The following is a 27,530-nucleotide window of genomic DNA, read 5'->3' as shown; positions in this document are numbered from 1 at the left end:
TACAAGGAACATCCAAAAAGGTAATACACTACAAAGGACAGTCAGATACTTACCATACTCCATCCCATTTTTTGAAATGATTTCATTACTTGCGGCTAAGAATTTTACCGACATAACATGGCTGTGGAACACTTGCAAATATGATAGCAGCCAACGGTATTATTGTAGTAAAGATATATAGGTTTATGTACCCATAAATATAAAAATATAAAACTGCCTATAAAGATATAAGGCAGCCTAACAACATGTGTAAAACAGAATAACAGCGAGACAAAAAAAAAAAAAAAAAACATGTTCACACAAAACAACTTAAGATTTAATGATTCATGATTTCATGATTGTACAGGGTGTCAAACTGTGTCTTGCTGCTCACCTTCACTAGCTGGGAGTCGCCCAGTCTGGAGCCCACAAAGACCACACCGTTATCCAGGTAGGTCAGGCACTCAGCAATGGATGTCTGTCATTGGAGAGAGACATAAAAACATCTCAGTCTTTCAGGTCATATCCACAATAGGGTTGCATGTGACGATTATTCTATTTTTAGCCATGCTAAAAGCGGCCCATCAATTTAATGTATCCTACTAACGCTGATTATCCCCTGACGTTTCCTCTAGCACCAGCGTGATGGTGGCATTTTGACTAAAATGTCTCAACAAGCTGTTTGATGAATCACCGTGAAATTAGGTGAAGACATTCATGTCCCCCCTCGGATAAATTGTAATCGCTTTGGTGAACCTCTTTCTTTGCTCTTGTCCACACTAATGCGGACACATTTGAAAATGCATCCTTTTTCCCCACCACTTTGACCTTCACATTAGTATTGTATGAAAAGGTTGGGTGGGCATCTCTACCAGTAACACGTGATTGGGATTGGTCTTTGTTTATTTATAAAAGCTGTTAATGGTAACTCGGCATCATACATCACTTCCTTATCAATGCTCCTATAGCCACTATTCCACCAGCTCAAGTCATTGTCTGATGCTTTCATCATTTTCTTATTTTTGTGCTGCACGTTATTGCAGCTCACACACTTAAAACTTAACACAATTGCACCCATGGGTCAACCCATGATTACAAACTACTGCGCTCTTGATTGTAACTGTTTTTAACTGAGTTCAGGTGTTGTTTGTTTCTCATTAATTATTTTGAGTGTATTCATTCTGTTTTAATTGTATTCTCAACATATTTGAGAGTGAGGGCTTGCCCTCAATTACTCCTTGAGATTTAAAGGTGAGTGAATAAATGAACATTTAGTTTGTTTAGTTTAGAGCAAACGTTGTTTTTACCCAGTGTGAAGTTATTAGAAGTTATCATAGCTGATCACACTTCAGCATAAACATCATGCTTAAGTTACAACAAGCAGCATTTATGAGCCAAAAGTTAAAATGGATGTGGAGTTATTTAATGATTTATCAGTCAATCGACAAGAAATCAAATAATGATAATTTTGACAGATTTGTTTGTATAATTATTTTAGTCACTTCAGTAAAAAAATCTGTTTCACAAAGCTTTCCTTTACATCAGGAAATTTATTCCCACTGAATTCTTTTGCCTTCATTTTAGTTGTTGGCCAAGCAAAATGAGCAGTTATGAGACATCACTACAGACTCTGGTAATTTCAGATGGAAAATCCTAATTATTTTTGACCTTATACATACTAAATCATTAACCCCCCCCAAATAATTGGCAGATTACATGACAATGAAAATAATAATTAATTGCAGTCCAACTGTCTGGCAGCAATAACAAAAAGGTCACTGAGAACAACTCTGTTCAGCTGCACTGAAACACAAATGAAGTCATAACAAAGATGGCAGGTAATGGCATTCACGCACAATTTCCTGTTCCCTTTTGTTTTGAAATGTGACTTTTGGGCTGTTAACTTTCTTAAGAGAAAAAACAGACAAATTCACCCTAATCAGTGCAAATATGGTTTTGCACTCTAAGATATTATTGATATGTAAGAGGGACAGTTTTTTTCTGCCTGACCCCAAAATGTGGGGCTGCTGCTGCCTGTTGACTGAGGAGACTGGTCCTTACATTTAAGTTAAGAATGATTTGACAAGCAATCTGTCTGTAGCTCAGCAGTCTTGTTCTGCTTGATTGTTTCTAGCTCCAGCATCACTCAGTAGACTAGCAAGAAATTTTACCTTTCTGAACTCCTTGGCAAGTCATTAGAGAAAGGTGCCGCAAGCCAAAAGCTGTGTGCCTTTAACATGACATTCAGCTTCGAGCAGTATTGATATACAGTCATTGTCTAAATCAACTTAAAAGGGATAAGTGCCACCATGGCAAGCACGTATCAAAGAGGTGGGATCATTTTTTCTCATCTTCTGTACAAGTGTAGACTGATCCATTAACTCCTGTCAGGGCCATAAACCATTAAAAAGTCAATTGTAACAAAGGGGGTACTGAGGGGAGAAGGCAGCAGGAGGAAAATTAACAAGAAACGCCAGAGGAAAGGCAGGTAGATATACACAGCAATGGATATAAAGAGACGTGGAGAATAACATGAATAGAGGACCTCTCCAAGCAGCTCCACATGAAGGTCTTTGAGCGCCACAGTGCCGTCCATTAGCTCTTCCTTCTCCAACAGCAGCATAAACAGGCGCCCCTCCATGTCCCCCAGCAGGTAGCGTGAGCCGTTCGGATCCACACGGTTATGACAGACAATGGTGCTTTGCTGCAAATGAATGAGAGTGGAACACAAACAGATCATTAAGATGACGCTCATGGTCGAGGTAAAGCCTGCAAGAGCTCCTTCAATTACAATAGTACAAAGAGTCGCATACATACATATATATATATATATATATATATATATATATATATATATATATATATATACACACACACACACACACACACACACACACACACACACACACACACACACACACACACACACACACACACACACACACACACACACACACACACACACACACACACACACACACACACACACACACACACACACATTTTGCCTGACAAGAAAAGCACAGATTAAACAAGTCTGGCTGCCGTTCCGCCAGGTACATGTGTGTATCACAACAAGGAATAATAGAAAGGTTCATGCACGAACAGAGGGAACTTCAATTCGAAAGTTGACGCACAGGAGTATTAATATTTAACAGTTTTGTTCAATAACTATAAATAACTTTACGATGGAGCCTGACTGACTATTTTATATGAGCACATTATATATGAACCAACATTTTGATAGGGGTCGTTACATTTTTTTTATTAAAGCTTTATGACCAAAATATGGAGTGGGCAACTTGGCAAATTATGCAATGGCTTTTTCTAAATCACCAGAAGCATATCTTTGGTATTTCTGTACTGCATTATCCTGTGACTAATCAGCTGACATATATGCCAATACTGACGCATCTGTGATGAGCTAATATTGGCTGATATATTAACCTGGATGAGATTAATGAGCTCTGGTTTTTATACCGTTATGATGGCATATGATATCAGACTTTTGTAGTATGGTAAATGTTGGCTTATTATATGATATAATATAGCATCCTCACCTAAAATTGCAGAGCCACACATTGAAGCTTGGGAGTTTAGGAAACTAAAAGGAGTAACAGGGTTAAAGCAACAGGACTAACACATAACGTCTCTTTTTAATTTCCACTTGAACAAACTGCCTTTGGATATTGTCAGCGTGACTCTCAGCGTTCAGTCCTGGTTAGATCTGGGCTGCCTCACACAAAATGAGTCTAACCAGAGTGGCTACACCAAAAATTGTTTGGGTGAAAAAAATAAAAAAAATCTAAGGAGCTTTGCCCTGGAGTCGCTGGAGGGCCAAAGTCTCCTGTCTCTACTACAAGATAAGCTGGCTAGAATAGTAGTCATGATTGGAACTGGCATTAAAATCACGCAGTGTGACTGAGCTTGCTCTATTTTTCCTTCAACAGAAGCTATTGTTATTGTCTTTGTCTACTGTACAAGCTAAGCCAATTTCTCACTTGATCGAACCTTTACAAAATTTATTTTCACAATTCTCCTGCCTGAGCTATTGCTATGGTCTTCTGTCAAATCGTGGATCCACTTTTATCTTCCAAAAACCTCTGAAATCCCTCTCAAATGAATGGCAGGTAATTAGCTCGTTCAATTCTACAAGCAAAAGCAGTCCACTAGCCTGCTATAGACCAGTCTACAAAGTGTTATACGAGCTCAGACACATTCAGCAGGCTGCTGCTCAGACAGAACCTTTGGTGTCTCACGTTCGTTTTCCACTTCTGTGCTTAATAGTGACAATTTATTAATTAGCTGCCAAAACTGTTGCTGTAAATCAAAGGATGTGCATCAGTGTTTTCTTGACATTGCAGAAAGGAGTGTGTGCTTCAGTTGAATACTAATGCAGCGTTGGGTGTGTAAAAAAAAGTCTAAATAAAAACTTCAGCTTCATTTAGAGTGGGATTGGTCACACAACAACAACAGATGTCTCACTACATCTTTGCTTGAACATGTGCAGAGCAATGTTGGGCCATACTACCACTGAAGCAGAGCTGTCACAGAGACGTGACAGCTTGCAAGACAACTGTGAGCTGGGTAAGCATTCGGGCTGAATGATCTGGGAAGATAATTTAATAGGGTTTTTTAGACCAATATTTTGATTGCGACTCTGTATGCAGTTTTTTTTTTTTTTAAACTTCTTTATATTCTGTATTATTCCCTTAGACAAAAGAGAAATCATTTTAGAGTCCCACCAACATAACATCAGATACAGTGAACATATAAACTGTAGGCCAGGCATACGCGCTGTGCTGAAATGAGATGAATTGATGCATGAATTGATATGAATACCATACCTTTATTTAACTGCTGAATTGTGAAAAACCTCTATCCCTCTGGAATATTGATCATTTCAAGCCTTGTAAAAATGTAACACAATCAACATGACTTAACTTTTTAATAAAATCTGAAAAAGAACAAACTGCAGAACAGGTCTGGTGTTAACACACACACAAGTGTGTGTGTGTGCGCGTGTGTGTGTGTGTGTGTGAGAAACAAACATGGATCTTACTGATCTTCAGCCAGTAGCCGTAGCAAACCACACTGATTTAAGTGCAGAAACATAGAAAAAGAACAAATCTCAACACCTGACTATGGCTCAGCCAACTTAGAGTTGAATGGAAATATGTGAACTTGTTGATTTTACCTAAATAAAATCTGTTTTGAATCTAGTTCATAAGGAGTTACACTCTCTAACTTTTCGGTCAGTGTTCCCTGCCGGGTGGTAGTCGGCCTACTTGACACACTGGTTACTGGGTTTTTTAGCCGTCGTCATGGACGGCCTGGAGATGCTATTTTTAAAAAAGCTGGAACAGATGTGCAGTGCTGCCTCATGTTGTAGCTACACGCTCTGCGTTCAATACCCGACGCTGCCCAGCATCTTGTCTAAACCCAAAATAGATCCAGGCAACCAACATACTTTAAATTGCGAGAGTGAATTGCATTCTGTTACATCGGTTTGAGCTCGATTAATCATTCAACCTTAGTAAGTGTACAGGCTGTTTCAGTAGGTTTGCAGGCTGTTTGGGGCTTTTCAAGATGGAACCAAGCAGCTGGACACAGACATGAGCTGCAGCTCCTGATGAGACAATAATATATTTGTGATGCATTTCTGTTTGTGATGATGGGGTCTTGGTAAGGTCAAGTTTGCTGTGCAGCTTAATGACTTAAATTAATGGAACATGTATGGATGCTTAGTTGTAGGATGCTTACTTTCCTACTAACATGCATATTGATAATAAATATTTCCACGTTTATTACTGATGCGTGTATCTATTTAGCTACAAATTCCCAGTAGTGCTGGCACGAAATGTATCAAGATATGTGTGTATAGCAGACAAGCAGAAATGACATCAAATTGAATGAAGGAAACTTAATAACCATGACATAACAAGTTCAAGTAACTGATGGTCAAATTGTCTCATATTATACATTATTGTACATCTTTAGCAGGTTGATCACTGAATGTTTACACATAGGCTGTGGAGTGAACACTACTTTTTCTAAATATCAAAATGGATAAAACGTTTGATATTCCAAAATTCCAAGTTATTCAGAAAAGCCTATGAACTTTGAATGAACTTTGAAAAGGTATATGTGTATATATATATATATATATATATTACAGTAAGGTTAGTTATCAACAAAACCAATGACTATAGATCAAAAAAGGCTGTGTAACTCTAAATTAGAAGATAATACATCTGAACAATTTGAAATGTTCTTTCCAAAGTTTATGAGACCGCACGGTACTGAAAAGCACTGAGACAGTGAGATAACATTCTCTAATTATAGAAGCAGGCTGTTGAAGAGCTCCTTTGGGCCTTGAGCTTTGTTAAATATGAACAGAGCAGTACAGTCTGCAACTTAATCTTGATGATGACTCTAAAAGCAATCCTGTATGGGGAGCTACAGACATCATCATGGCAGTTATTAACCTTTAAATGCAACATCGATCACAAGACTCACAAATGAACAATGGATAACAAGAAACCTCTAATGTGTACACCTCAGGGCCCCCTGAATGTAGCAAAAGATTAAAATGTCCAAATGATACAGATTATGATGACAGTTTTCATAACACCATTTTGGTTTTACTTCATTACATCGAAGAGTTATGCATCTGGGACTCCACAAAACCTCAGTTTACCACTGTTTTGCTGCAGTCTCTCTCACCATAGGAATACCAACCCAACTTTAATATTAAAAGTGATGACAATCCTAGTGACTACTATGCACTACTATGCAAATCTGGCAATAGACACATAGAGACATGTGACGGTGCATTACATCAACTCTCCATTTGATCTGGTATTACTTTGTAACATTATTTCAGGCGTCCTTGGTCCTACAACCTTTTCTGTCACCATGGTAGTCGGATGCTTTGTTTGAAATGAAGCTAAACACCTGTCATTTGCTTTAACTTCCAACTATAAAAAGAAAAATAATTACTCTATGAAAATAACATTCTGGTGTGTGTGAGACACTATAGATATATACTGCAGCAGAAACATCAAACTATACTTCCTTTGGACTGCAGAATGACTAAATATCTAAAGATGAAGCTTTTAGAAATAACAACTTGATATTCTATGTTTGATGATGAACAGTACTCATCGTTTGATAAACTTACCTTGATAGTAGGTGGTGCAATGGCCAAGTATTTGTCTCCATTGTGGTAAGTGATGGACTCTTGTCCTATGATTATAGCTCCACCAAATGGCTCTGGCACTAAAATACAAGCACATAGACAAGAGAGTTGATGCTAAATTAGTAAAATTTGAAAGGCAATTTGGATACTCATAGTAGATTACACATAAATTAAAATATTGCAGCTATTAATAATATTGTCATCAATTACCTCTATTTTCATTTAATCAATCAAATCATTAAATTGCCTCCACTCAGCCATGGTTACACTATGGACACATTTGTTGACTGGACTGAAGGTTTCTGACAGCAGAATCAAGCATCACACATACATTATAGATGTTTCCTATTGTGGATGACTGATGTGCTGTGACATAAAAAGGTTTTTGATCATCGAACACATTTGTCACATTTGACAAGCTGCTGACTTGTCAGAACTACAATGTGTAATCCGAGTAGCACACTGGTGTCACAACCAATGAATAACTCATACCTACCATCTTGTCGCTAACAATTTGAGCCATCCCTTTAAAAACTGCTTGTTTTTTTTTTTTGACCATGGGGTGAGACTTCAGTGATGTATGCAGTATGAGCTCTGATTACCTGGGATGACCATAGAAGCCTCGGCCTCCACATTCTCCTGTTTCCAGGGGCCCTTGTTGAACTCCTTCTCCCTCAGAGAAACCTCGTAGGTTTTCACGTGGCGTCCCTGGGGGTCCTACGATACACAACAGGCACCATGTTGCACTTTTTCATGTCTTGTCTGAGAGCAATATAATACTAAGTCTGATGTATAAAAAAATAATGAAAGCTTCCCAGTGAGTTTTACACCTCTCACAGCTATAAAGTTTTAGAGTTTTAGAGATGACACATTTCAAGCTAACAAAAAAATAATGATTCTCATTTACAGGTGATTATACACTACTGACAACTTTGGCGGTAGATCCATCCATAAATCCTACACATTGGTCAGTTAAAGTGACGTTTAACTGCTATCTCGCAGCACTTCAAAATATTTTACGATCCCTATGAGCATGAGAAAATACTTCACCCAATAAGTCCCACCTGTATGAATTTACTACCATAGTCTTTCCTATTCCATTACACACACACTCCCACGTCCAAGCACCAGTCCTCCTACAGTACCTGGTATATGAAGCAGACAGTTGGGGCCTGGCAGCCGTACAAGAAGTGAACGTCGATGACCTGCAGCTCCTCCAGTCTGATGTTGAAAGCCTTGAGCTCACGGTTGTCCCGGTCCAATGGGATCACTTTGAACAACCCGTCATACAGCCTCAGGCCAATCATACGGCATTCTGGGTCTACGATTCCAATAATACCCGTCTCTGATGGACGGCCAATACGATCCTGCAGGAGAGCATTTTGGTTTGGAAAGGTTTAAGGGCAGCGATAAACTTCACACAAACATTTATTGTCATCTCAGACTGCTACTGAATACAGAATAGCTAGGAAACCTTTCAGCCTCTGTGCTTTATAATGAGGCATAGGAATTTTACAATGTTGTTAATATAAACTCTATTATAAGATAATGACAACACTGAAATGTTTGGTAAGGTTCTTGTCCATTTAAATTAGAGCACATTCATCAATACTGGCCATGATTACCAAATGGAACTGTGCACAGAATTTAGAATAATTTAGACAGTCTAACTCAAGTTTCATTACTGCCGGTTCAGTGTAGAAATCAAGAGTGAACCAAGGTCAGTCAGAAAAGGTCAGTACATGCTGTTCTTCCTATGAATAAATAATCAAAAAACTGCACGTCCTGAAATTCATGTTTACTGAGTTGATATTGCAGTACGGTGAATTTCAAGATTGTCTCACCCACCTGAACATTGCCGTGGGCACGGGTGATGATGTCAATGCTCTCCCCGTTCTGCTTGTACTCGAGGATGCAGGCGTTGTACTTGGATGTGAGAATGAACAGTAGGTCTTTGCTCTCACCCTAAGCAACAAAAAAAAAAAGACACCAAAGTCACCACAAATCAAACATGCAGAGGTCTGCTTTCCAAATAATTAAACTGGCTCACCACTACAGGCTGTAGCAGTGGCACTGATAAGCAGATCAGATCTGATTTACCTTCACCAGTCTATATATATATAGTCATCTATAGAGTCAAAAGCAAACTGGTATGCTGGGATTATAGTCCCGTCTTTCCTAGCCAACTTAACCATTAATATTTGGAATGTGTGTATTTTTTTATTCACTTTTAGAAAAACTAAAAGGTATCCACATACTTTATCTTTAATCTTTAATCCTGCTAATTAAGAAAAACTATCCAACATGTAAAATTTCCACCTGGAAACACATAAAGCTTAACAAATTGGAAATATATTTTACCCTCCTGTCTTGTTTCTTGAAAAGGAACTGATTTGAATTAAGTCTCAGATAACACGGTTTATTGTATAAGAAATATTACACATGGCTACCAACTGTACAAACACCCACAACACTCACCTTTGGTCTAAAGAGCTCCATAACAGCAATCTTTCCATACATGCCCACTTCCTTGACGGGCCTCAGCCCCTCTGCGGTGACCACATAGATCTCCAACCGTGTGTTTTTCGCTATGAGCAGGTTGAGGTCCTCTGCAGAGGTGAAGTGACCTGTAGACATGCCAGCATTTAATTACACTGTTGTTTAGGGACTGAGAACGGTAGACAAATGTCAACAATGGGGTTGGAGAGTAACACTGACAACATCAAAAATCCCAATTTTATTGGCCAAATATTTTTACTGATAGTGCAGCTATTTTTGGAGCATGACTATTGGTACTTCTAAGAGATATTTAGACATGGTAGCAACTGACAGTTATTCTTACTGTGGATCATTACGCTGGTATCAGTTTACTCAGTCAGTCTATGAACAATCAAATATAATAAAACTCCCATTACAAAATATCTGAGCCATACCTGTGATGCACCAAAATGACTCTTTACGGTTGAAAAACAAATATACACTATTTACTATGTAAAACTGGAGAAAAGCAAGAAAATGTTCCCATTTATAAAAATAAACAGTAAAAGGTTTTGTTGTTGTTGCTGCTGATTTTAACCAAAACAATTCATTCATAGCCGAGATGGTTCATTTCACTCAGCTATGACAACCACACCAGTTTAGAAACTTCTACCACAAGTATTAGCGAAACAACCGTAGCAGTTGATTAAACAACTGCAGAACAATTTTACTGATCAATCAATAATTTGATGAAGAACCCAAACATTTGTTTCTTATTAAAAATGTGTGAATTCAATATTTTCTGTTTTCTGTTGGTCAACCAAAAAAAAGCTAATCTAAGACATCACACTGGGCACTTTAACGCTATAATTAATCTGACAAAGAAATGATTTAAACATTCAATCATTACAATAAGTTAACATGTTTTAGAACTGTGTGCTCCTGTTGCTGAACAGTTTATTAAATAAAATATCAAACTGCAATATGGCCATGTGCAATAATCAAATCGCAGAGGTTGCCATTCTTTGACAAAAGGCAAAATGTGCCATAACATAGCATTAAAAAGATGCCCCGGCCCACAAGTCACACGCATAAGGGAACATGCTTGTTTGGTCCAGATCCCAGCAAAAAACACTAACATTTCTGTATTTTTTTCAGTAAAAATAAAATGCAAAAATTACCCTTATCACTAAAATGGTGACTTAGATCACAATATCTGTCAAAATAACCACAATATGACTTTTAGCACAGGGATTTAAGCCGTAATACTGTCCAATCCAATACTTCAGATTTAAATCTAAATCCCTGCACTATGTTATAGACTATGAGGGACATTTTTAATCAGAAGTAACATAGACAGAATATAACCTGTGGCCTCTTTATGGTCGTATTATTACTATTGGAGGGGGAAATGTTAAGAAGGGAGAGGGGGGGGCAGTCATGTCATATGTACATAGAAGTAAAATAAGTTTACAGTTGATGGATCAAGATTTAGCATCACATAATTCACACAGTCCACGAGCTGTGACATGACTGAACAAACCAACTTAACTTATGTTCAGTATTTTTGCGTATCTTATATTTTGTGGTCGGTCCACGTTCAATAAAACGTTGTCTTATCGTGTTTACAAGGCGGAGGGGCAGTTTGTCAGAAAACACAGGCAGCCAAGAACACTCTTTCTGCGTGTTTCACGCAGTTTGGAAGAGCTATAACGCATTTTAATCTAAAGAAATCAAAGTAGGCACGACAACAGCTAACGATTGATGCCCAAAGAAGAACCAACGGAGGGTTCACCGCATAGTTTGTGCGGTAAACCAGACGTGACACACACATGGTATGGAAAGAGCGAGCCATGGCTTACATACAGATAAGTATTCCTAGAACAGTGAGAAAACATCTGACATAGCAAAACAAAAGCTAGCGGCTGCTACAGGCCTGTGTGTAGCACTTGGCTTGCAGCGCGGGAGCTCAGCTTGCACGCAGGTGACAAATGTTTCGTCTAGAGAGCAGCAAACAGCAGATTTTTACCTGTGATGCAGGCGTTGACCGCCGTAGGTTTCTGGGCTGTTACCACGTAGTTGTACGACATTTTGACAACAACAAAAGACAAACACCAGAGTAGTGTTTTGATCTCACAAAAGTGGCAAAATCATTGATAATAAACCTCCCGGAAGTGGTTAGCTGAGCCGTTTGGGCATGTAGCCTAGCGGGGTAACGGCAGCTGGAGAGCGGTGACTCCGAGGTAGAGCGCCCCCTGTGGCGCGGAGGCCTTTACAGTTACAGGTTACAAGCACACTCACTCAGTGGAGAGAGAAATACTCCGATTTGTCTTTTACTTGAGTAAAACGTAGTGGTGAAAGTAGAAATACCACAATGTAGAATACTCTGTTAGAAGTAGAGGTCCTGAGCTCAAAATCTTACTTAGGTATAGAGGTGTTAGTATCATAATAAAAGTACCAAAAGTAAAAGTCTTCATTATACAGGACAAATCAAATATTTCTGCACTATAATTAGTGATGTAATGTTGCTACTCGTAAAGGTTCAGCTTCATCCTTAATAATCCATCATATTTTTGTTGTTTTATATTTCTATTGATGATTAAAATCTGCAAAGTAGTCCACAGTTATCAAAGAAATATATATATATATATATATATATATATATATATATATATATGTGTGTGTGTGTGTGTGTGTGTGTGTTATTGTTGTTGCTGTTGTTGTTATTGAACACAAATTAACACACTAAAAAATACTGAACCACCAGCAAAACTTGCTTTGAGAGCAGGGACCCCTGCTGGCCCACTAATACAAAGACAGAGCAAAAAAAATAAATTATGTATTAGTAGTTATTTTACTTGTTATTTTGTTGATTATTTTTGTTTAATTCCTGGAAGTCCTCTGTAATTGTATTGCTTTACTCGTCCTTTATTTATGATGGCCTTTTGTAGCCTTTTGTAAATCGTAAGTTGTTTTGAGAGTTACTGCAGGCACGTCTTTCTGACGTCCGATGTTTCAGATTGTCCGTGAACTCACCACCGTGTGTACCTTAGCACTGTTGTCATGGAAACGGGACTCCACCAGGTCTCCAAACATCAGTAGTTTAACACTATGCAGCAACGTTAGATGCTAGTAACTTACTAGCTAACTTAGTAACTTTAGTCTATATTTTGTCCACACAATGGAGACACCTGGCGACACTGCAGAGACAAACATGACCATAGAAATAACTGTCGTCCGTGGAAATAACCTGGTAGGGACTCTTTTAACGTTAGTTAGTGAAACAACTTGCTATACATGCTAGCGTTACCTCACTGAGTAACTTACCTGAAATGAACTTACCTACAGTTAACGTTAACCAACAGCTAAGGCAACAGGCTGGGCGTTAGGGATGTTTGTGAATGTGCATTTTATTTTTCAACTACTCATCTGACCAGCTAAATACGACAAAACAAAGACAAAAAGTCTGCACGTTGTTGACCAACATTTTACCTTTACCAACCTGTTACCTTTATCTCCTGTTCAGTTTTGAGGTCTTATTACAAAAATGATCAGATCAGATACAGATCTTTTTTTTAATAGCTAGCTAGCTAGCTAACTAAGTTAGGCGCTTATTTTGAGCTGAATGCCCTCCTTATAATTTAACTTACAGTACGTGTATTATAGGTTATATTTAGTCTCGATTAACTGAATTAGGTTTGGTTAATTGTCTTAATAATCCAAAAGGCTAATGGTGATGTAAATGATAAGACACTTAAGTCAATTATTCCTTATTTTATTCTTGTGTGAGCTTAGAAAATTAAGAAAGTATTTAGTAAATGGTTTACTAGGTTGTTGATTTAATTCAAGTGGTAGTATTAGTATTGACTGTATTATCGCATTGATCAGCAGGGGAAAATGAAAAGAAAAAAGATGTTATTATGTAACAAGATGTTATTTTGTAACAAATTTTGTAAAGCACCAATATCAAAATTTAAATTATTTTTATATATATATGTGTATATATATATATATATATATATATATATATATATATATATATATATATATATATATATTAGCAATATTAGGGTACAGTTACCGCAGACACTTACTGTGTGTCTTTGCCAAATGATAAAACTCAGCGCGTGCTTATGTGTGTTTGCCCAGTTTACCTCTCACTATACAGCATGTTTTCAAACCTATATTTCCCAGTTGATCAGCAAACAGTATTTTCATCTAGTTTTCAGGTTTCACTTGACACTGCCGTTTTCACTTCATAGAGACATCAAACCCAACAACCGATCAAAGCTACATCCCTGCTGAGCCACAGGTCCCATGAGGCTTTGGCAGCATACCAGCGGCTGAGACTCATGGGATATGTTTTAGACATTATGTTGAGAACACTTTACTTAAAGTGGATTGGTTTTTACTAACTTTAATGTGATTAAAACAGTGTAGTTTAATATGAGGACGCAGTACGGGAAATTAAATAGCTTTAATCGGGATCAGGGGCAAATAAAAACCCTGACAACATTGGTAGACTAGCTGAGGCTGAGAAAGTGTGAGGATGTCAGCATCCACCTAATGTTTGTTCATTTTTCAGCAAGGAAAAAAGCCAGGCAGCTTCCAGAGTTTTCTGAAGGTTGAAGTGGATGGAAAGGTGCTGGGAGAGTCAGACAAGAAACACTTCAACCCTGACGAGCAGTGTGTTGACTACGACTTTGCCTGCAGCTTCCACTGCTCCAGAGATGCTAAAGCTCTCAATGACATAGCCCAGAAACCAATCATATGTAAGTTTAGTTTGAAAATGTTATTCTGTCTCCTGATATCTGATGTAACCTATGACACTTGAGCTAACAAGCACTTGTCTCTAGCTTCCCTCATGGGCAGAGCATAACAGATGGGAATATGTAGGCTGTAATGCACACTGATGCTGTAGAATTTATAATGTTGGTATATGGTTATTTTAATGTAGATAGTGATTAATATTGCTTGCCTATAACCTGTTTCAGCTAGCAGTTTTAAAATTCATATTTGGACTGATGATATTTTTAACTGTAACTGTATTTACTTAATATTTATACAAGCAGTAAATGTAACACTAGATAGCCCACTGATAACCAAATGAGAAAACAAGCCAGCTACAAGAAAATCCCAATATGTGGCCTTATTGTAAGTAATTGTTACACAGCCTAACTAAGTTTATTTCATTTTTGCCAGCATTTCAGAAGAGCTGGCTCATTTGTGAAAATAGCTTTAAACGCAGAAAAAATCACCAGATTTCACCTTTGCTCCAGTTTTATTGTCAGTTGATGGTGGTATTGATGATAGTATAATTGGTTCCTTTGTCAGCTATTCAAATCTCATTCTCTGCAGATATCCTGCCTTTACACAGCAGGTCCAATTAGTAGAGTATAGTCACAAATCTGTTGTAGCTTAGACTGAAACAACCACTAATTGTTGTGAAATTAACACTGATGGTAATTTGCTCACTGGTGAACAAATACAGAGGAAGGCCTGGAGTTTTTACGCTTGTCTGTACAGCCCTCACAGCACTGTTTAAAGTGGTTTTGTTGTGGTCAGTGACCGTGACAGAGATCCTGCCTGAGGAGAAGAAAGCTGAGGCGAAAACAGCAGTGCTGGGCCAAGCTGTGGTCGACCTGCTGCTGCTGCTACAAGGTAAACCTGTTGGAAATTTTACATTTTTATATTGTAATCAAACAACAGTGTATACCACCAAATGTCAGTTGCTTTATGTGGAGGACAGTGCAGCAGAAACAGACTCCAAGGAGTTTTCCTTAAAGGGCATGACTGTCACTGTTCACTGTTGGAGTTCTCTTCTGCCTCCAGGTCAGTGCAGCTTCTCATCCACAGTCCCACTGAATCCAGCGACCAGCTCTCAGGCCAAAGAGTACTCCCAGGACTCCCGCAGCAAGGTTGGTTGGTTAAGGACTCTACAAGAAGTAGAGTCACTCAGTTATCGTTAGGGACACGGTCCTGAGAGGTCACATCCTCTGTATTTTTGTTATTTTCAGAAGTGCATGAGCACAATTTACAGTTAATAGCAGAAAGGTAACTTGCACAATTTTACATTTCCATCTATGTGCGAACACAAGAGTATAGTACATGCTTGGATTACTCACTAATAACACATGCTAGTGCAAGACAATGTCCTGAGTTCTGCCTTTAGTTTTAGCCTATTTAATTTTAATTTTGTATTCTGGCTGAAATATATTTCATCTATACCTGGCCTAAGCTATCTGGGGGATGAAATTTGGTTTAGTTTATGGTTTTGGGCAATATGACAATATTTAGGGTGAGACTTTAGATATTTGTCAGTAAGTAGACTTTTTGCTGTGCCTACTGAGGTTCTGCAGCTCTTCCTTTAATATCGCTGGTATTTAATTTAGTGGATTAGCTATAAACAGACATTCACATGTAGCTATTTCATCTATAAATGTTTTTTCTATTAAGTTTCCAGGATCTTTAACATTTTATTTCTCCTTCTATTTACACATGCTGTGATACAAGGTTTTATACATATCTCCTGACTGTAGTTCATACAGAGAGCTAATGGACTTTAGATGTGGTAGTTGTTTCTCCCAGATTCCTCTAGCAGTGAATGTTTTACTGTCACAGAGCAGCCGGACTGTGGAGACAACAGTTAGGGCCAGACAGATGCGAGTGACCAGCCAAGTCTTTTCAAAGTGGAAGAGGAAGGTAATTCCAATTGAACTCACCAGGGCTAGAGCAGTCACAGTCTGGGTGAATATCAAACCTCCAACATGTCACCAAGTGACACCTTTCACTGTAATATAGAAAAGCTTCTGTGGCTTTCCCCATACCATGGTCTCTTATCACACATTTTCACAGTGGGGCCGCTGAGCTGGTAGGTCAACCATAAGGAAATTTAGCATTATCAAAAAAACAATTTTTTCCCCCTTTGTCATTCAGTGTCATTATTTAGTGTTTGTGATTGTTTGAAAAATGGTTAGCTGTCTAACCGTGGGGATGCGCTGTTCTATCACAATCAATACCGTCACGGGTCTAAAACTCATTTTACTCAGCTTTTCTGCCTGTCCAAAATCTCCATTACACAGATGCTTTGTGTTTTTTGGTGTTTTATGGAGTTTTGAAAACTGGTCGCCTGGCCATCAGGTTGAGGGTGGTAAACTAGCACAAGTGGCTTATAAGAGCCAGAGCCCTGGCTGCACTCAGGCTTTAACAATGTCTAATTACAGTAGCACCTTGATTTTGAGGGATCACACTGTCAAAAATGTTTCACTACTGTTTGTCAATCTGTAATTCAGTTTTTAATGCTGCTGATATAATAATAGTATTTCCCACCAGTGTTTGGAAAAGTATCTAGAATCTCAGGTAGGAAGCCTCTGGCGCGTTTTATAGCCTTTAACTTGATAGTGGGATTTGCAGGTGATATAGTTAAACAATTTATAAATGATCAATAAATGCCTCATGACTTGACCCCTTTTAGAAGTCGACTCTGGACGTGTGTGTCAGTGTGTCAGATCCACTGCTGTCTGAGGCTGAACTCTCAGCCACCAACCTGCTGAAGGTAACCGTGGAAACAGCCTACTCCATCCCTGAGTCATGGATGCTGCCATCTGGCCCTGGCCCTTGCACATACACAGCTGCCCTGGAGGTCCCGCTTACTACAGAGGTGAGTGCTACCCTGTACTTTTCATGTTGCTTCTTTAAGCTGTTTTACTGCACAGAAGCAACTACAGTCACATAAAACACTTGTACAGTGTTGGGCAAGTGTACCCCTCTAAGAAAAAAATGTAGAGAAATCATAACCTTTTGTGATAGAAGATTTTAATGATGCACAATGCTACTAGCATTGTCAAATTAAAATGGAACAGAAAATCTGTGCTGCTCAATTCAGACAAACTTCTACAATTCCTCTGACTACCAGAAAGATCAGGCGCTGGTGTTCTGTGAAGGGCAGCTCAAGGCAGGGGGAGAGAGAGAGGAAAACGGTCGACAGAGGAAGAGGCCCCATCAGGCCCTGCTGGTCCCTGGGAACCACTTCCTTCCTGATGCCTTTTTCCAGGCAGAGCCCATCGAACAGGAGGACGGCGAGTTGACTGGCTTAGAGGTAATTTATGACCTGCACCTATTGCCAACTGTGTTGGCTGGGGTGTCTTTATGCATTTATACATTTAGCAGCTTGGCACATTATTGTCACCAACTGTCAGTGTATGGAACTGCGTGAAAGTGAGGGATGTTACATAAATTGCTTCACACTTGTTTGACACGATCAGACTTAACAGTAGTGAGAGCAAATTGCCCTTATTAGCATATCCAGTGCTGTAGAATATCAGAACATATAAAAAATAACTCAGCATTGAGGCTGCCTCAGTTACCAGGTCCGTCACAGGGCTGAAGGTTGAAATGTTCCTTCAGGAGCGGGAGTTTCGCACTGAGGCAGAGACCACAAAGAACAGGGTGAGCTGGGATACAGAGATGTGCTGCTTCCTGGGTGCTGGAGGAATTACCAGGTGAGATCTATGTAACTCTAAAGTTAACAGATTTAATGTTTAGAATAGAAGTCTGAAGAAAACTGGTCATTACAGCAACACATAATGGCTAGGGGAATATTAAGTTATAGCAAAACAAGACAAAGAGAAAATAAACATGTATGAAGAGCATGTGAGTTATTTGCAGCATAAAAATATATGTATCAATGTTTAACTGTAATGTCAGGCTGCGGGAGAGGATCACTGAGAGCAGACTGTGGCCGTTGGAGATCATGAGGTCGTCTGCTGCGATGGGAAAGGCGACAGAGACCAAGCTGGTGAGACAGCTTTGTTCTCAAAGGATAGGTCCCGAAATATTGTCTCCAGTCTGTGCTGTATTGAGCCTGCAGTGTGTATGTGTGTGTGTGTGTGTGTGTGTGTGTGTGTGTGTAGTTATCTGAGGAGAACCCAGAGATCTCCTTCCATGGAGTAGCGTTTGTGGACTTGGGGCGGCTGCTGTATCCTGGAGTGAGCCGCATCCGAGGAGCATACAGCATTCATCCCTTCTCTGAAGCCGAGTTGCTGAGCAAGGTCACACGCACTTAACTAACTTGCTTTAATTTATGTTGTATGTACTTCATTGTCTGATTATGTATTTACTAGCTCAAACATAGTATAATGTCTGCGCACAAATAGAACTTCATGTACTTTTTAAAGGAACATTTCTTGGAAATACACTTGGTGGATCTCTTAAACCAAGACTTGACTAAAAATGGTCTACAAAATAACTTAAAGCTTTTCTCATGGTGTGTGTTCTGTTTAGCCTATTTCAGAATGAGTTTGTCATTGATCTTGTACTTAAAGGCCAAGCGGAGTGTCAGTGTGTTGAAGGAGCAGGCCAAGGCTGCAGCCAAGTTGGTCAAAGCTCGGGCTGCCTCAGCTGCAGGCTCCCACAAGGCGAAGGCAGGGAAGAACTCAAATGGAAGCAATAAGGGAGGCAAGGATCCCAAGGAGCCAGCCAAAAAGGTCAGCAAGGTCCTGATGGTCACAAGACATACACTTTTACATGAAAGTTTAATTAACTGAATTTCCAGGGGCTTAGACTGTGAAACAAATCCTTAAAAGCTTTAGAAAACTTTCCAACCTGTGCACCACCACAAATGGTTTCACCGGAACAAACGTTTTGTTTCAGTGTTCAGGTTGTGTTCAGACACTAATTGAACCTGTTTTCAGCAACCTGGCAGTCAGAGCAGGACAAATGTGGCAGACAGCGTGACTGACAGCTTGACTGAAACTGAGACTTACATCAATACAGAGGGAAATGTAAGTTCCACTAAACAGCAACACAACTCCACACAGTATTAGTGAAATCACAAATACAGTGTGCATCACTCACTGGAAACTGTGTTGTAGCTACAGTTTAATACAGATGCAGTGTGAGCAGGAGCAATACAAGCTTGAATTCCTACTCTGCGTCCTTATTACTGTAATATGCTAAAAACCTATATCCAGTTTACTCGGTTGCTATTATGCAATATTTTGGAAAGCCTTTATCATATTAACTGCTCATTCCTGTTGATGACAGATGTATGTGGAGGCCAGAACTTATATTATCATTGAGATAGCCTTGGAGAAACCGCTGGTACCCAAAACATCTCCAGAGGAGCTGGCAAGAAGGTAATACGTTATATAAATCATGCCCAGTGGTCACTTAGTTTGACCTGTTTCACTGTGTTGCTAGATTGTGGCAGATTTACCCCCAGTTGCACTCTGGGCTATTGCATTTGGTTGTTGCCTCTTGGGTTTCTGACTGACTGTGGAAAAGGAATGAGTGAGAATGAGCTTAGATGTGTCTCTACTTCCTGCAGGTTAAAGGCATTGATCCCACCCAGAACTCCACTTCCAGCTGGTCCTAGCAGAGCGGAAAGAGTAAAGACATACACAGACACATAGATACACTCATAGACACGCTTCCTGATATCTCACCACGGGTGTATTTGCTCCTGCAGGCAGTGCTGGACTTCCACAGGCAGGTAGGCAATGTGGTGAGCCATATTTCAGACCAATATCAGGAATTGTTTGGAGCCAGATGCAAGCCATCAGAAGACTGCAGCCTGGAGCAAATGAAGGTTCAGCTGATGGGAGCGCTCAATGTCTCTGCCAGATACTTCGCCTTCAAGGAGCAGATGAAGGTCAGAACAACTGCACACATCCCTGATGGATGGATAAAACCTCCAGGAACACTGAAACTAGTTTTTGGGGTGGATCTGTAGCCCCTCAAGTTTTGTCCTGGAGATGGTGGCTCCCCGGTCAGAATTTGGCCACATAAATGTGTGTGTGTGTGCGTGTGTCTGGAGTGCAGCATGCAGTGGTGAGGATAGTACGTGACAAGATGCGTCGGACAGAGCCATTTACCGACTCTCAAGAACTAAAGGTTTTCGTCAGCAAACTCTATGTCGACCTGGTGGACGAGATGCACATAGCTCTCAACAAGGTAACACTCACACGCTCACATGTACACAGTCAAACTTATGTATATACTTTACATTAATCTACATTTTTATCCTCTCCTCACCAGATTTATTCAGATGACATTGATGATGACTCCCTAGATGAGGTCCACTTGAGTTCTTCTCAGCTCAGACATTTTGCCAGAGAGGCTCAGCTTACTGGGGATTATCAGCAAGCTGCTTGGTACTACCAAGAGGTGCAATAACATACTCACCTTTCCTAATACTTCTGCTCCACACTCAAAATGAATAGGGAAAGAACTTCTATAGGCCAATCACGTCCATTTATTTACTCTTTTCAGACCTATATATCAAAATGCACGTCTACTAATTTATTGATTTGTTGTCAAAAATGCACCTTAATATACAAATTTTTGTCTATAATCCTTGGAGCACTTTAATATCTGTATCTGTGTGTATCTTTAGCATCAGGTGGCCACGAGTCATTTTTCAGCAGTGATTAATGATGCAGATACGCAAATAATGTCTGTGGCTGGTAAAGTAATTACAGTGGCCTGAAATTTGTATTTGTTCTCAGCTGGTGGTGAGGCACCCCAGTGAACCCTCCCACAAACGTGAGTGGGGAAGCCTCTACATGATGACCGGAGACTACATGAAGGCTAAAGAGTGTTTCCATGATGCCGTGTCCATCCAGCAGGCAGACCGATCCAGGTTCGAAATGCTGCAGTTACACTAAAAACATGAAATATCTTCAGAATATTAAACTTATTCTCTGTAATTAGAGATGTCATATCACTTGTCATGTTGTGCCTTAACCCTAACCCTAACTTTTCATCGGAAGGTGACTCAAATACTTATGCCATTTTGAACAGGCAGCCAATTCATCTAATGTTGGCAAAAATGATAACATTGAAGTCAAGACCTGTGTGTCTGTATTCTCTTGCTTCTCCAGCCTAATGATGTGTGGGGTCTTGGCAGTGATGTTTGAGCATTATGAAGAGGCCCAGACCTTCCTGGAGCGAGCCACCAGCATCGACCCACCCAGCGTGGTTGCCTGGACGCTGCTGGGTGAGAGGAAAGTCTGTATTCCTATACACTGCTGCCTAACCTGTGAATCTGCTTCTAACACAGAACTAAAACTGATCATTTAAATACAGAAAAATAGCAAATATCAGAGATCTAAGAAATCAACACAAATATCAACATCTAGCAACTTTGTTTAATAACAGCCCTCACAAACTCTGAATGATCCCTAAATGATCCTGAGCAGTAAAGCAGGAGAGATGCATGTTGGGAATTGCTATAGCCTTATTTTGTTTTTCTGGGTCTGTGATCCAGGTTTGCTCCATGAGGGCCAGAATGAAGCCATCCTGGCTGAGAGAGCATTTCTAGAGGCCAGGAGCCAGCTAAGGTCAAAAGAAGCAAAGAAGCAAACGCAGCAGGAAGAGGAGAAGAAAGACGGGGAGGAAGACAAGGAGGAGAAAAATGAAGAGAAAGACCAGCAGGGAGAGGAGGAGAATGTCACACTTATATGTCAGTCTCCCACTGCTAAGCAAGGTGAGATGCAGAAGGGATAAAAGCAGCCAGAGAAGAAGATTGTATAGTCTCTTCATCTTAATGTAACAATGTGGTAGTTTTGTTTTTTCCCATGCTGGGAAAACCAAGTAGAAGGCATAAATGCCATTCTTGGAGAGAAAAGTAGAAAGCCTAGAGGAGACTCTGATGTTAAATCTGTGCCGCTGGTGACTGAGAAAGGGTAAACTGGGGTTTGATTTATACCTGAAGTGTTTCTGGTTCCAGTTCTCATTTGTTCTTGTGGCGATATGACTACTTTTAGAAGTGAAATCTTGAACTTCAAAATACGCAGTCAGAATGGCTTAAAGTAGCAATAGAATAAAACAACTTTTATTTGGCTGAGATTATGTAGCGGATTTTCACTCACTTCTGACTGGAATTGAACTTGCATTAAATTCAGATCAGGGCACCACCCTTCAAAATGGCATACATTTCTAGCCAATTAATTAAGGTTGCTACAGAGCTATTGACTTGTGTGCATAGACTTGACTTGTGAACACTTGTGTGGTGCACTCACACCACATAATCAAGTTCTTTATAAAAATTAAAAATCAAATTACAGTGCGCAGAATGATTAACTATTAAAGAGACTCATGAACACAGGGATGACAAATGAATAAATGGTTGGGTCAATAGATCAGTCATAGTCATACATTTTGATTTATAGATATGATACAGTGAGTAAATGGCTGCCTATGATTGGCTGTCATGACTGGGAGTTTCTTCAAGTTTGTGAGAAGCTTCTTGCTTTCAAAGTTCCCTGGATTCTGGTCTTCGGCACATCTGGTGCTGTTCAGGCTATAATTGGTTCCCAGGTGAAAGGGCCAGCAGCCCGCTATATTCTAATGGATTTGCAATGTTGAAACTCTACTCATATAGTCAACTATAGAGAGTAAATGATGAAATACTCTGAAATCTGTTAACATTCACATCCAAAATGTTTTTCCTTATTGACAATTACTAAAATCTCAAACAAGAAATGGTGTATTTCCACCTCTCAATTGGAAGTGATTTGTAGTTTTTGTTTCATTTCTCTTATTCTGTTTTTAATTTAATCAGGATAAAATAACCAAAATACAGATAGAAGATACAAGAATCACATAAAAATAGGACTTAGGTCTATCATACGCTCATTAACACTAAGCCTGGGGGCATGTGGCAGTGAATATGGATTCCTGGAGCAGCCAATACTATCTGACAATATTACCATCATTTTCTCCTAGACCCAGAGTGTGGAGACCAGGACTCAGAGGTGCAGGCAGAACCTCCAGCACAGAGCATCAGCTCCACATCAGCTCCAGCCAAATTCTCCTCCACCATTTTCACAGAGGCGGCTCAGTTCCTCCTGCAGAACTTTGCCCTGCAGGTATGAACACACAGACAGTGGCTGACCAGCCAGCTCAACTCGTTATGGGGCAAAAGGGATTTGTGACAAATCATTGATGCTCCAAAATCTCAAAAATGACAATTAACTGTGGAAAAGCCAAAACTTGTTGAAATCTGTTTTAGGGAAGTCAAAGCACATTGTGAAAAAATGACAATATGAATAATTTGCTGATCAGATTTCTCAAATCTCAGATGTCAGGAGATATTTGAAAAAGGGAGAAGCTCCCCAAGTTTTTATACTGTACATTAATATTTTCTATATGTATATATACATGATACATTTTACAGTGGCTACAGAGAATGCCTGAATCTAAAAATTCTAATTGCCAGCAGTAGTTTGAACAAACATTAAACAAACAAATGCCCATGTTGTGGTTGGTAGCGCTTATCGGCAGTCACTTTTGTCCTGTTGTTAGATGGCGGAGCACGCTCTGTCCCAGGAGCTGCTGTGGTCACAGGGTGGACGCAGTGTGTCCTATCTTCTTCATCTGGCCCAGTTACATCTGCTCAGAGCTGACTACTGCAATGCTGCCGCCAGCCTCAGGGAGGCACTGTGTCACAGAGGCCAGGTACTTCAACTTGTTGCTGGCTGCAACGCTGAGTGAGGACGGGGTGGAAAATGTGACATAAAGGGTTCACTGCGTCTGTACTGCTCTGATAGTCTGAGCTGTTTTCTTCCACAGTTCCACAGTTATTTATTACATACTTAAACTGCAGCAGTTAACTTTTGTATATATGAACCTCTTTGATTTCAGTGTTGTTTGTATGCAGCTAAAATATGATTGACTGACCCTAATTAGCGTTGGTATCATTGACTGGAAAGGTGAAAACTGACAAACAGGATTAATATTTCTTATTAGCAGAGTATGGAGAGTTTTCCTACATTTACATTATCCCACTCCGTCATACAGATGATTAGAATACTTATATTATTCAAAAATGTCACAGATTTCAAGCTAAAATATGCCAATAGTCCCCAGTATGTATGTTACATAACTATTCTTGGTCCTTCTCAACAAAAAGCTGAAGTTTTTTAAGTAATTCAGTTATATTATTAGGGTAATGTTATTGTCACTTCATGGAAATTTTACACCTTTCCTCCTGACAAATCTTTTTTCTCCTACTGTTATGTTTTAGGCAAATTACGTTTTAGGCAAATTACGTTTTAGGCAAAGCACTAAATACTTTAGTGACCATGAGTCTCACTGAGTGTTGCTTTAATGTCAACAATTTAGCATATTTAGAGCACTTTGTTGTTAAAACAGGAACAAAACATAGTGCTATAGTGGTTAAAATGTTTTCTACAAAGCTGTACTACTGAAGTGCTGATTTAATTTTTAGAGATACCTGTATTCAGTGTTTCACACATATGCTGAGCCACATGAGCAATATCAAACCCCTGAAGAACGGTGGAATAAACCCTTAATAATACCCTTAACACTGCCAGTAAACACGGCTTTATCCGAGTAGATGTAGGGAGCCAGTTTATTTCAATAAGCATTTTTTTAGTTTGGTTTAGTTTGCTAATACTAATGTGATGTGACCACACAGCAGAGGCAAAGTGAGCACCAGTAAGCTTGATTAAACAAGCATCTCCTCTGAAGAAGTGTTGTTCGCCCTGTGAACAGGATCCGAATGCGTGGGCTCTGAATGGTCATTGTCACTACTTGCGGCGGGCGTTGACTGACGCCCAGGAGAGCTATGAGCGGAGCCTGAAATTCCAGCAGCAGCCATCAGACTCTCACCTTGTCCTCCTCCGCCTGGGATCCACTTACCTCCAACAGGGGAAGGTCAGATATTGAGACAAGCATGTGATCAGTCAGACAGTTTACTCATGTTTATGAATCTGCTGATGAGTCAGGGGAGGAAAATTTACCTGGTGCATTTCCAGGAAAGTAAGTCACAGCAAGCAGTAAGACAGCAAAAGTGGCCTTAGTCATGAAGAACAATCAATTTTCCTGGGCAAGATTTTTATTTACAGCACAACTATGATTAACTTGCTACTGCATACATACATGAATGTGCAGAAGTATGTGAATGTGGCATAAAAAACTTTGTGCTATAGAAACCAGGCAGAAATCACAGGTAAAGCACTTGTATGAAACCACTAATTAAAGTGGAACTAAATCTCTCTTTTTTGTGGTTTTAATTTTCAGTTTGAGGAAGCCAAAGTTGTCTACCTGCAGGCGTGTGAGCAGTCTCCGTCCTGCCTGACCTGGCTGGGCCTGGGCGTCGCCTGTTACCGGGTAAAAGTCCACCTCCACCTCCTGAACAATGATGGAAATGATGGCAGTCTGAAAATATACTTAAATCCAGTTTAAGTCTAATTCACACATTGGATCTTATGACATTTTGGTGTAAGCAGAAGTTAGTGTTAGGGTTATTTCTTCACCAAATCTGGTGGGCTCAGTTTAATTTAACTCATCATCTGAAAAATCCTGTTCTCACAGTGGGATTACAAATTTTAAGTACAATCCTAATTCTACTGTCAACGAAGCCCTGGTAACTGTACTCTATATTCAGCCAACACGCTTCATGTGAACAAGCCAGCTGTGCAGTTGTTGGAAGTGAGCCTTGGTTGTGTTTGTGTGCCTGTCTGTGTAGCTGCAGGATCTGTGTGTAGCTGAGGAGGCTCTGACCAAGGCCAACCATTTGAACAACCAGAACGCAGAGGTGTGGGCTTACCTGTCTCTGATCTGCCTCAGGGTGAGTGATGATGCCGCTCTGAAAACACACAAGCTGCTCTGCCTCCCTTAAAGTCTCTTTTTCAAGACAGAGTGTGATACAATGGGCCGACACTTTCCCCTTAAAAAGAATCCTAAAAAATGTGACAAAGAAATGTAGTCTTTCTTACCCAAACACAGTTAGGGGCACAGTTTGTGTATCATTTGGTCTTTAGTATCCCACGGTCATTCGCTCACCAGTCACACGACCTTGTCATATTACCCAGTGTCACTTCACCACTTCATCTGTGGAAGAAAAATAAGTTCAGCTTCACCCTCAGGTCCAACGAGGGTCACGCCTTTGTGGCCTACATCTTTTCAGAAATGCTGCCCCTGAAATGAGACACGGTGAAACACAGATTGACTGTTTCACTGTCAGGGCAGGCTGCAGGGACCTGAACTAACCATTTAATGGATGTTTTGTTTTCAGTCTGGCAGACAAGAGGAAGCAGAGCAGTTTTATAAATATGCAACATGGGTGAGTTATTCTGTTTTTATCAGTTATGGTGATTTAAAAGCAGGGCTAGGACTAGTCAAGGTCAACATTTAACAGTAAATGTTAATGATCAGTAATGTTGCATAATTTAAATGTATTTTTTTAAGCGAACAAATGAATCTACAATAATTTAATTTGTTTCTACATTAAACATTTAACGAAGCTTTTTGATTTATCCTTGAGTCCATAAAATACGGGAATTACATTTTCCTGTAGCATTCAAGAATATTTCAACTGAAGAATAAATTATTTAGTATAAATTTCCTATTTTCGAGAGACGATTTGAAAGTCACATCTCTGTTTTCATTTTACATAAAGAAACTCAAACCTGACGAAAACCTTTTCTCTTTTCTTGGTGCTCAGTTCAACCTGCAGAAAGAGTCGCTCCTCAGAGAGTTCAGTGAGCTGAAGGATCAGCTCCGCTTCAGTCATCTGGGGTCATGCTTTGGAACGAGCTCTGAAGCAGCGCTTTAACACATATGAACAAGTACATTTAACACACACACACACACGTAGGGTTTAAATGAGCAACATTTTAAAAAGACAATTTATTGTATTTTAAGCATTTAAATGTATTAACACTCGTACATGATGGGTCAGATTTTACAGACAGTGGAGATGCCAAGCCACATTAAAGTTAAACTCTGTTTAATAGCCACATTACAAACAAACTCAAAGCAACACAAATAGTCTCAAATGTATATAAAACAGCTGCAATGTTGTCTTTTTATAAAATATACAGCGTTAACAAAAGGGCATGTG

General features: G+C 39.6%; 2 protein-coding genes across 2 annotated transcripts in view; one reads left to right on the top strand and one right to left on the bottom strand.

Moving 5' to 3' along the window:
• Nucleotides 1-11,833, bottom strand: part of ddb1 (damage-specific DNA binding protein 1) — a 42,934-nt gene extending 31,101 nt beyond the window's left edge. Inside the window, exons 1-8 of the mRNA XM_070829224.1 lie at nucleotides 11,688-11,833; nucleotides 9,659-9,807; nucleotides 9,029-9,145; nucleotides 8,326-8,547; nucleotides 7,783-7,897; nucleotides 7,163-7,260; nucleotides 2,525-2,683; nucleotides 374-457 (exon numbers count right to left, since the gene is read on the bottom strand). Of these exons, the coding sequence (XP_070685325.1) occupies nucleotides 374-457; nucleotides 2,525-2,683; nucleotides 7,163-7,260; nucleotides 7,783-7,897; nucleotides 8,326-8,547; nucleotides 9,029-9,145; nucleotides 9,659-9,807; nucleotides 11,688-11,748 (1,005 nt within the window). The 5' untranslated portion in view covers nucleotides 11,749-11,833. The remainder of the gene's footprint in view (nucleotides 1-373; nucleotides 458-2,524; nucleotides 2,684-7,162; nucleotides 7,261-7,782; nucleotides 7,898-8,325; nucleotides 8,548-9,028; nucleotides 9,146-9,658; nucleotides 9,808-11,687) is intronic.
• Nucleotides 11,834-12,839: 1,006 nt separating this feature from the next.
• cfap70 (cilia and flagella associated protein 70) lies at nucleotides 12,840-27,499 on the top strand. Its single transcript, XM_070831690.1, has 25 exons — nucleotides 12,840-12,911; nucleotides 14,244-14,430; nucleotides 15,224-15,319; nucleotides 15,491-15,576; nucleotides 17,133-17,318; nucleotides 17,574-17,756; nucleotides 18,065-18,159; nucleotides 18,365-18,437; nucleotides 18,571-18,708; nucleotides 18,982-19,143; nucleotides 19,703-19,794; nucleotides 19,986-20,046; nucleotides 20,127-20,309; nucleotides 20,480-20,611; nucleotides 20,696-20,824; nucleotides 21,166-21,299; nucleotides 21,541-21,656; nucleotides 21,927-22,145; nucleotides 23,387-23,529; nucleotides 23,966-24,118; nucleotides 25,178-25,339; nucleotides 25,706-25,795; nucleotides 26,154-26,255; nucleotides 26,703-26,750; nucleotides 27,132-27,499. Exons 1-25 carry the CDS (start codon nucleotides 12,840-12,842, stop codon nucleotides 27,240-27,242), a joined length of 3,153 nt encoding a protein of 1,050 aa, XP_070687791.1. The 3' UTR covers nucleotides 27,243-27,499.
• Nucleotides 27,500-27,530: the final 31 nt, after the last annotated feature.

Source organism: Pempheris klunzingeri, chromosome 1 (genome assembly GCF_042242105.1).
Source record: "Pempheris klunzingeri isolate RE-2024b chromosome 1, fPemKlu1.hap1, whole genome shotgun sequence".
Classification (NCBI taxonomy): Eukaryota; Metazoa; Chordata; class Actinopteri; order Acropomatiformes; family Pempheridae; genus Pempheris; species Pempheris klunzingeri.
The sequence above is the reverse complement of the archived record's forward strand: the minus strand, read 5'-3'. Positions and strand labels throughout refer to the sequence as shown.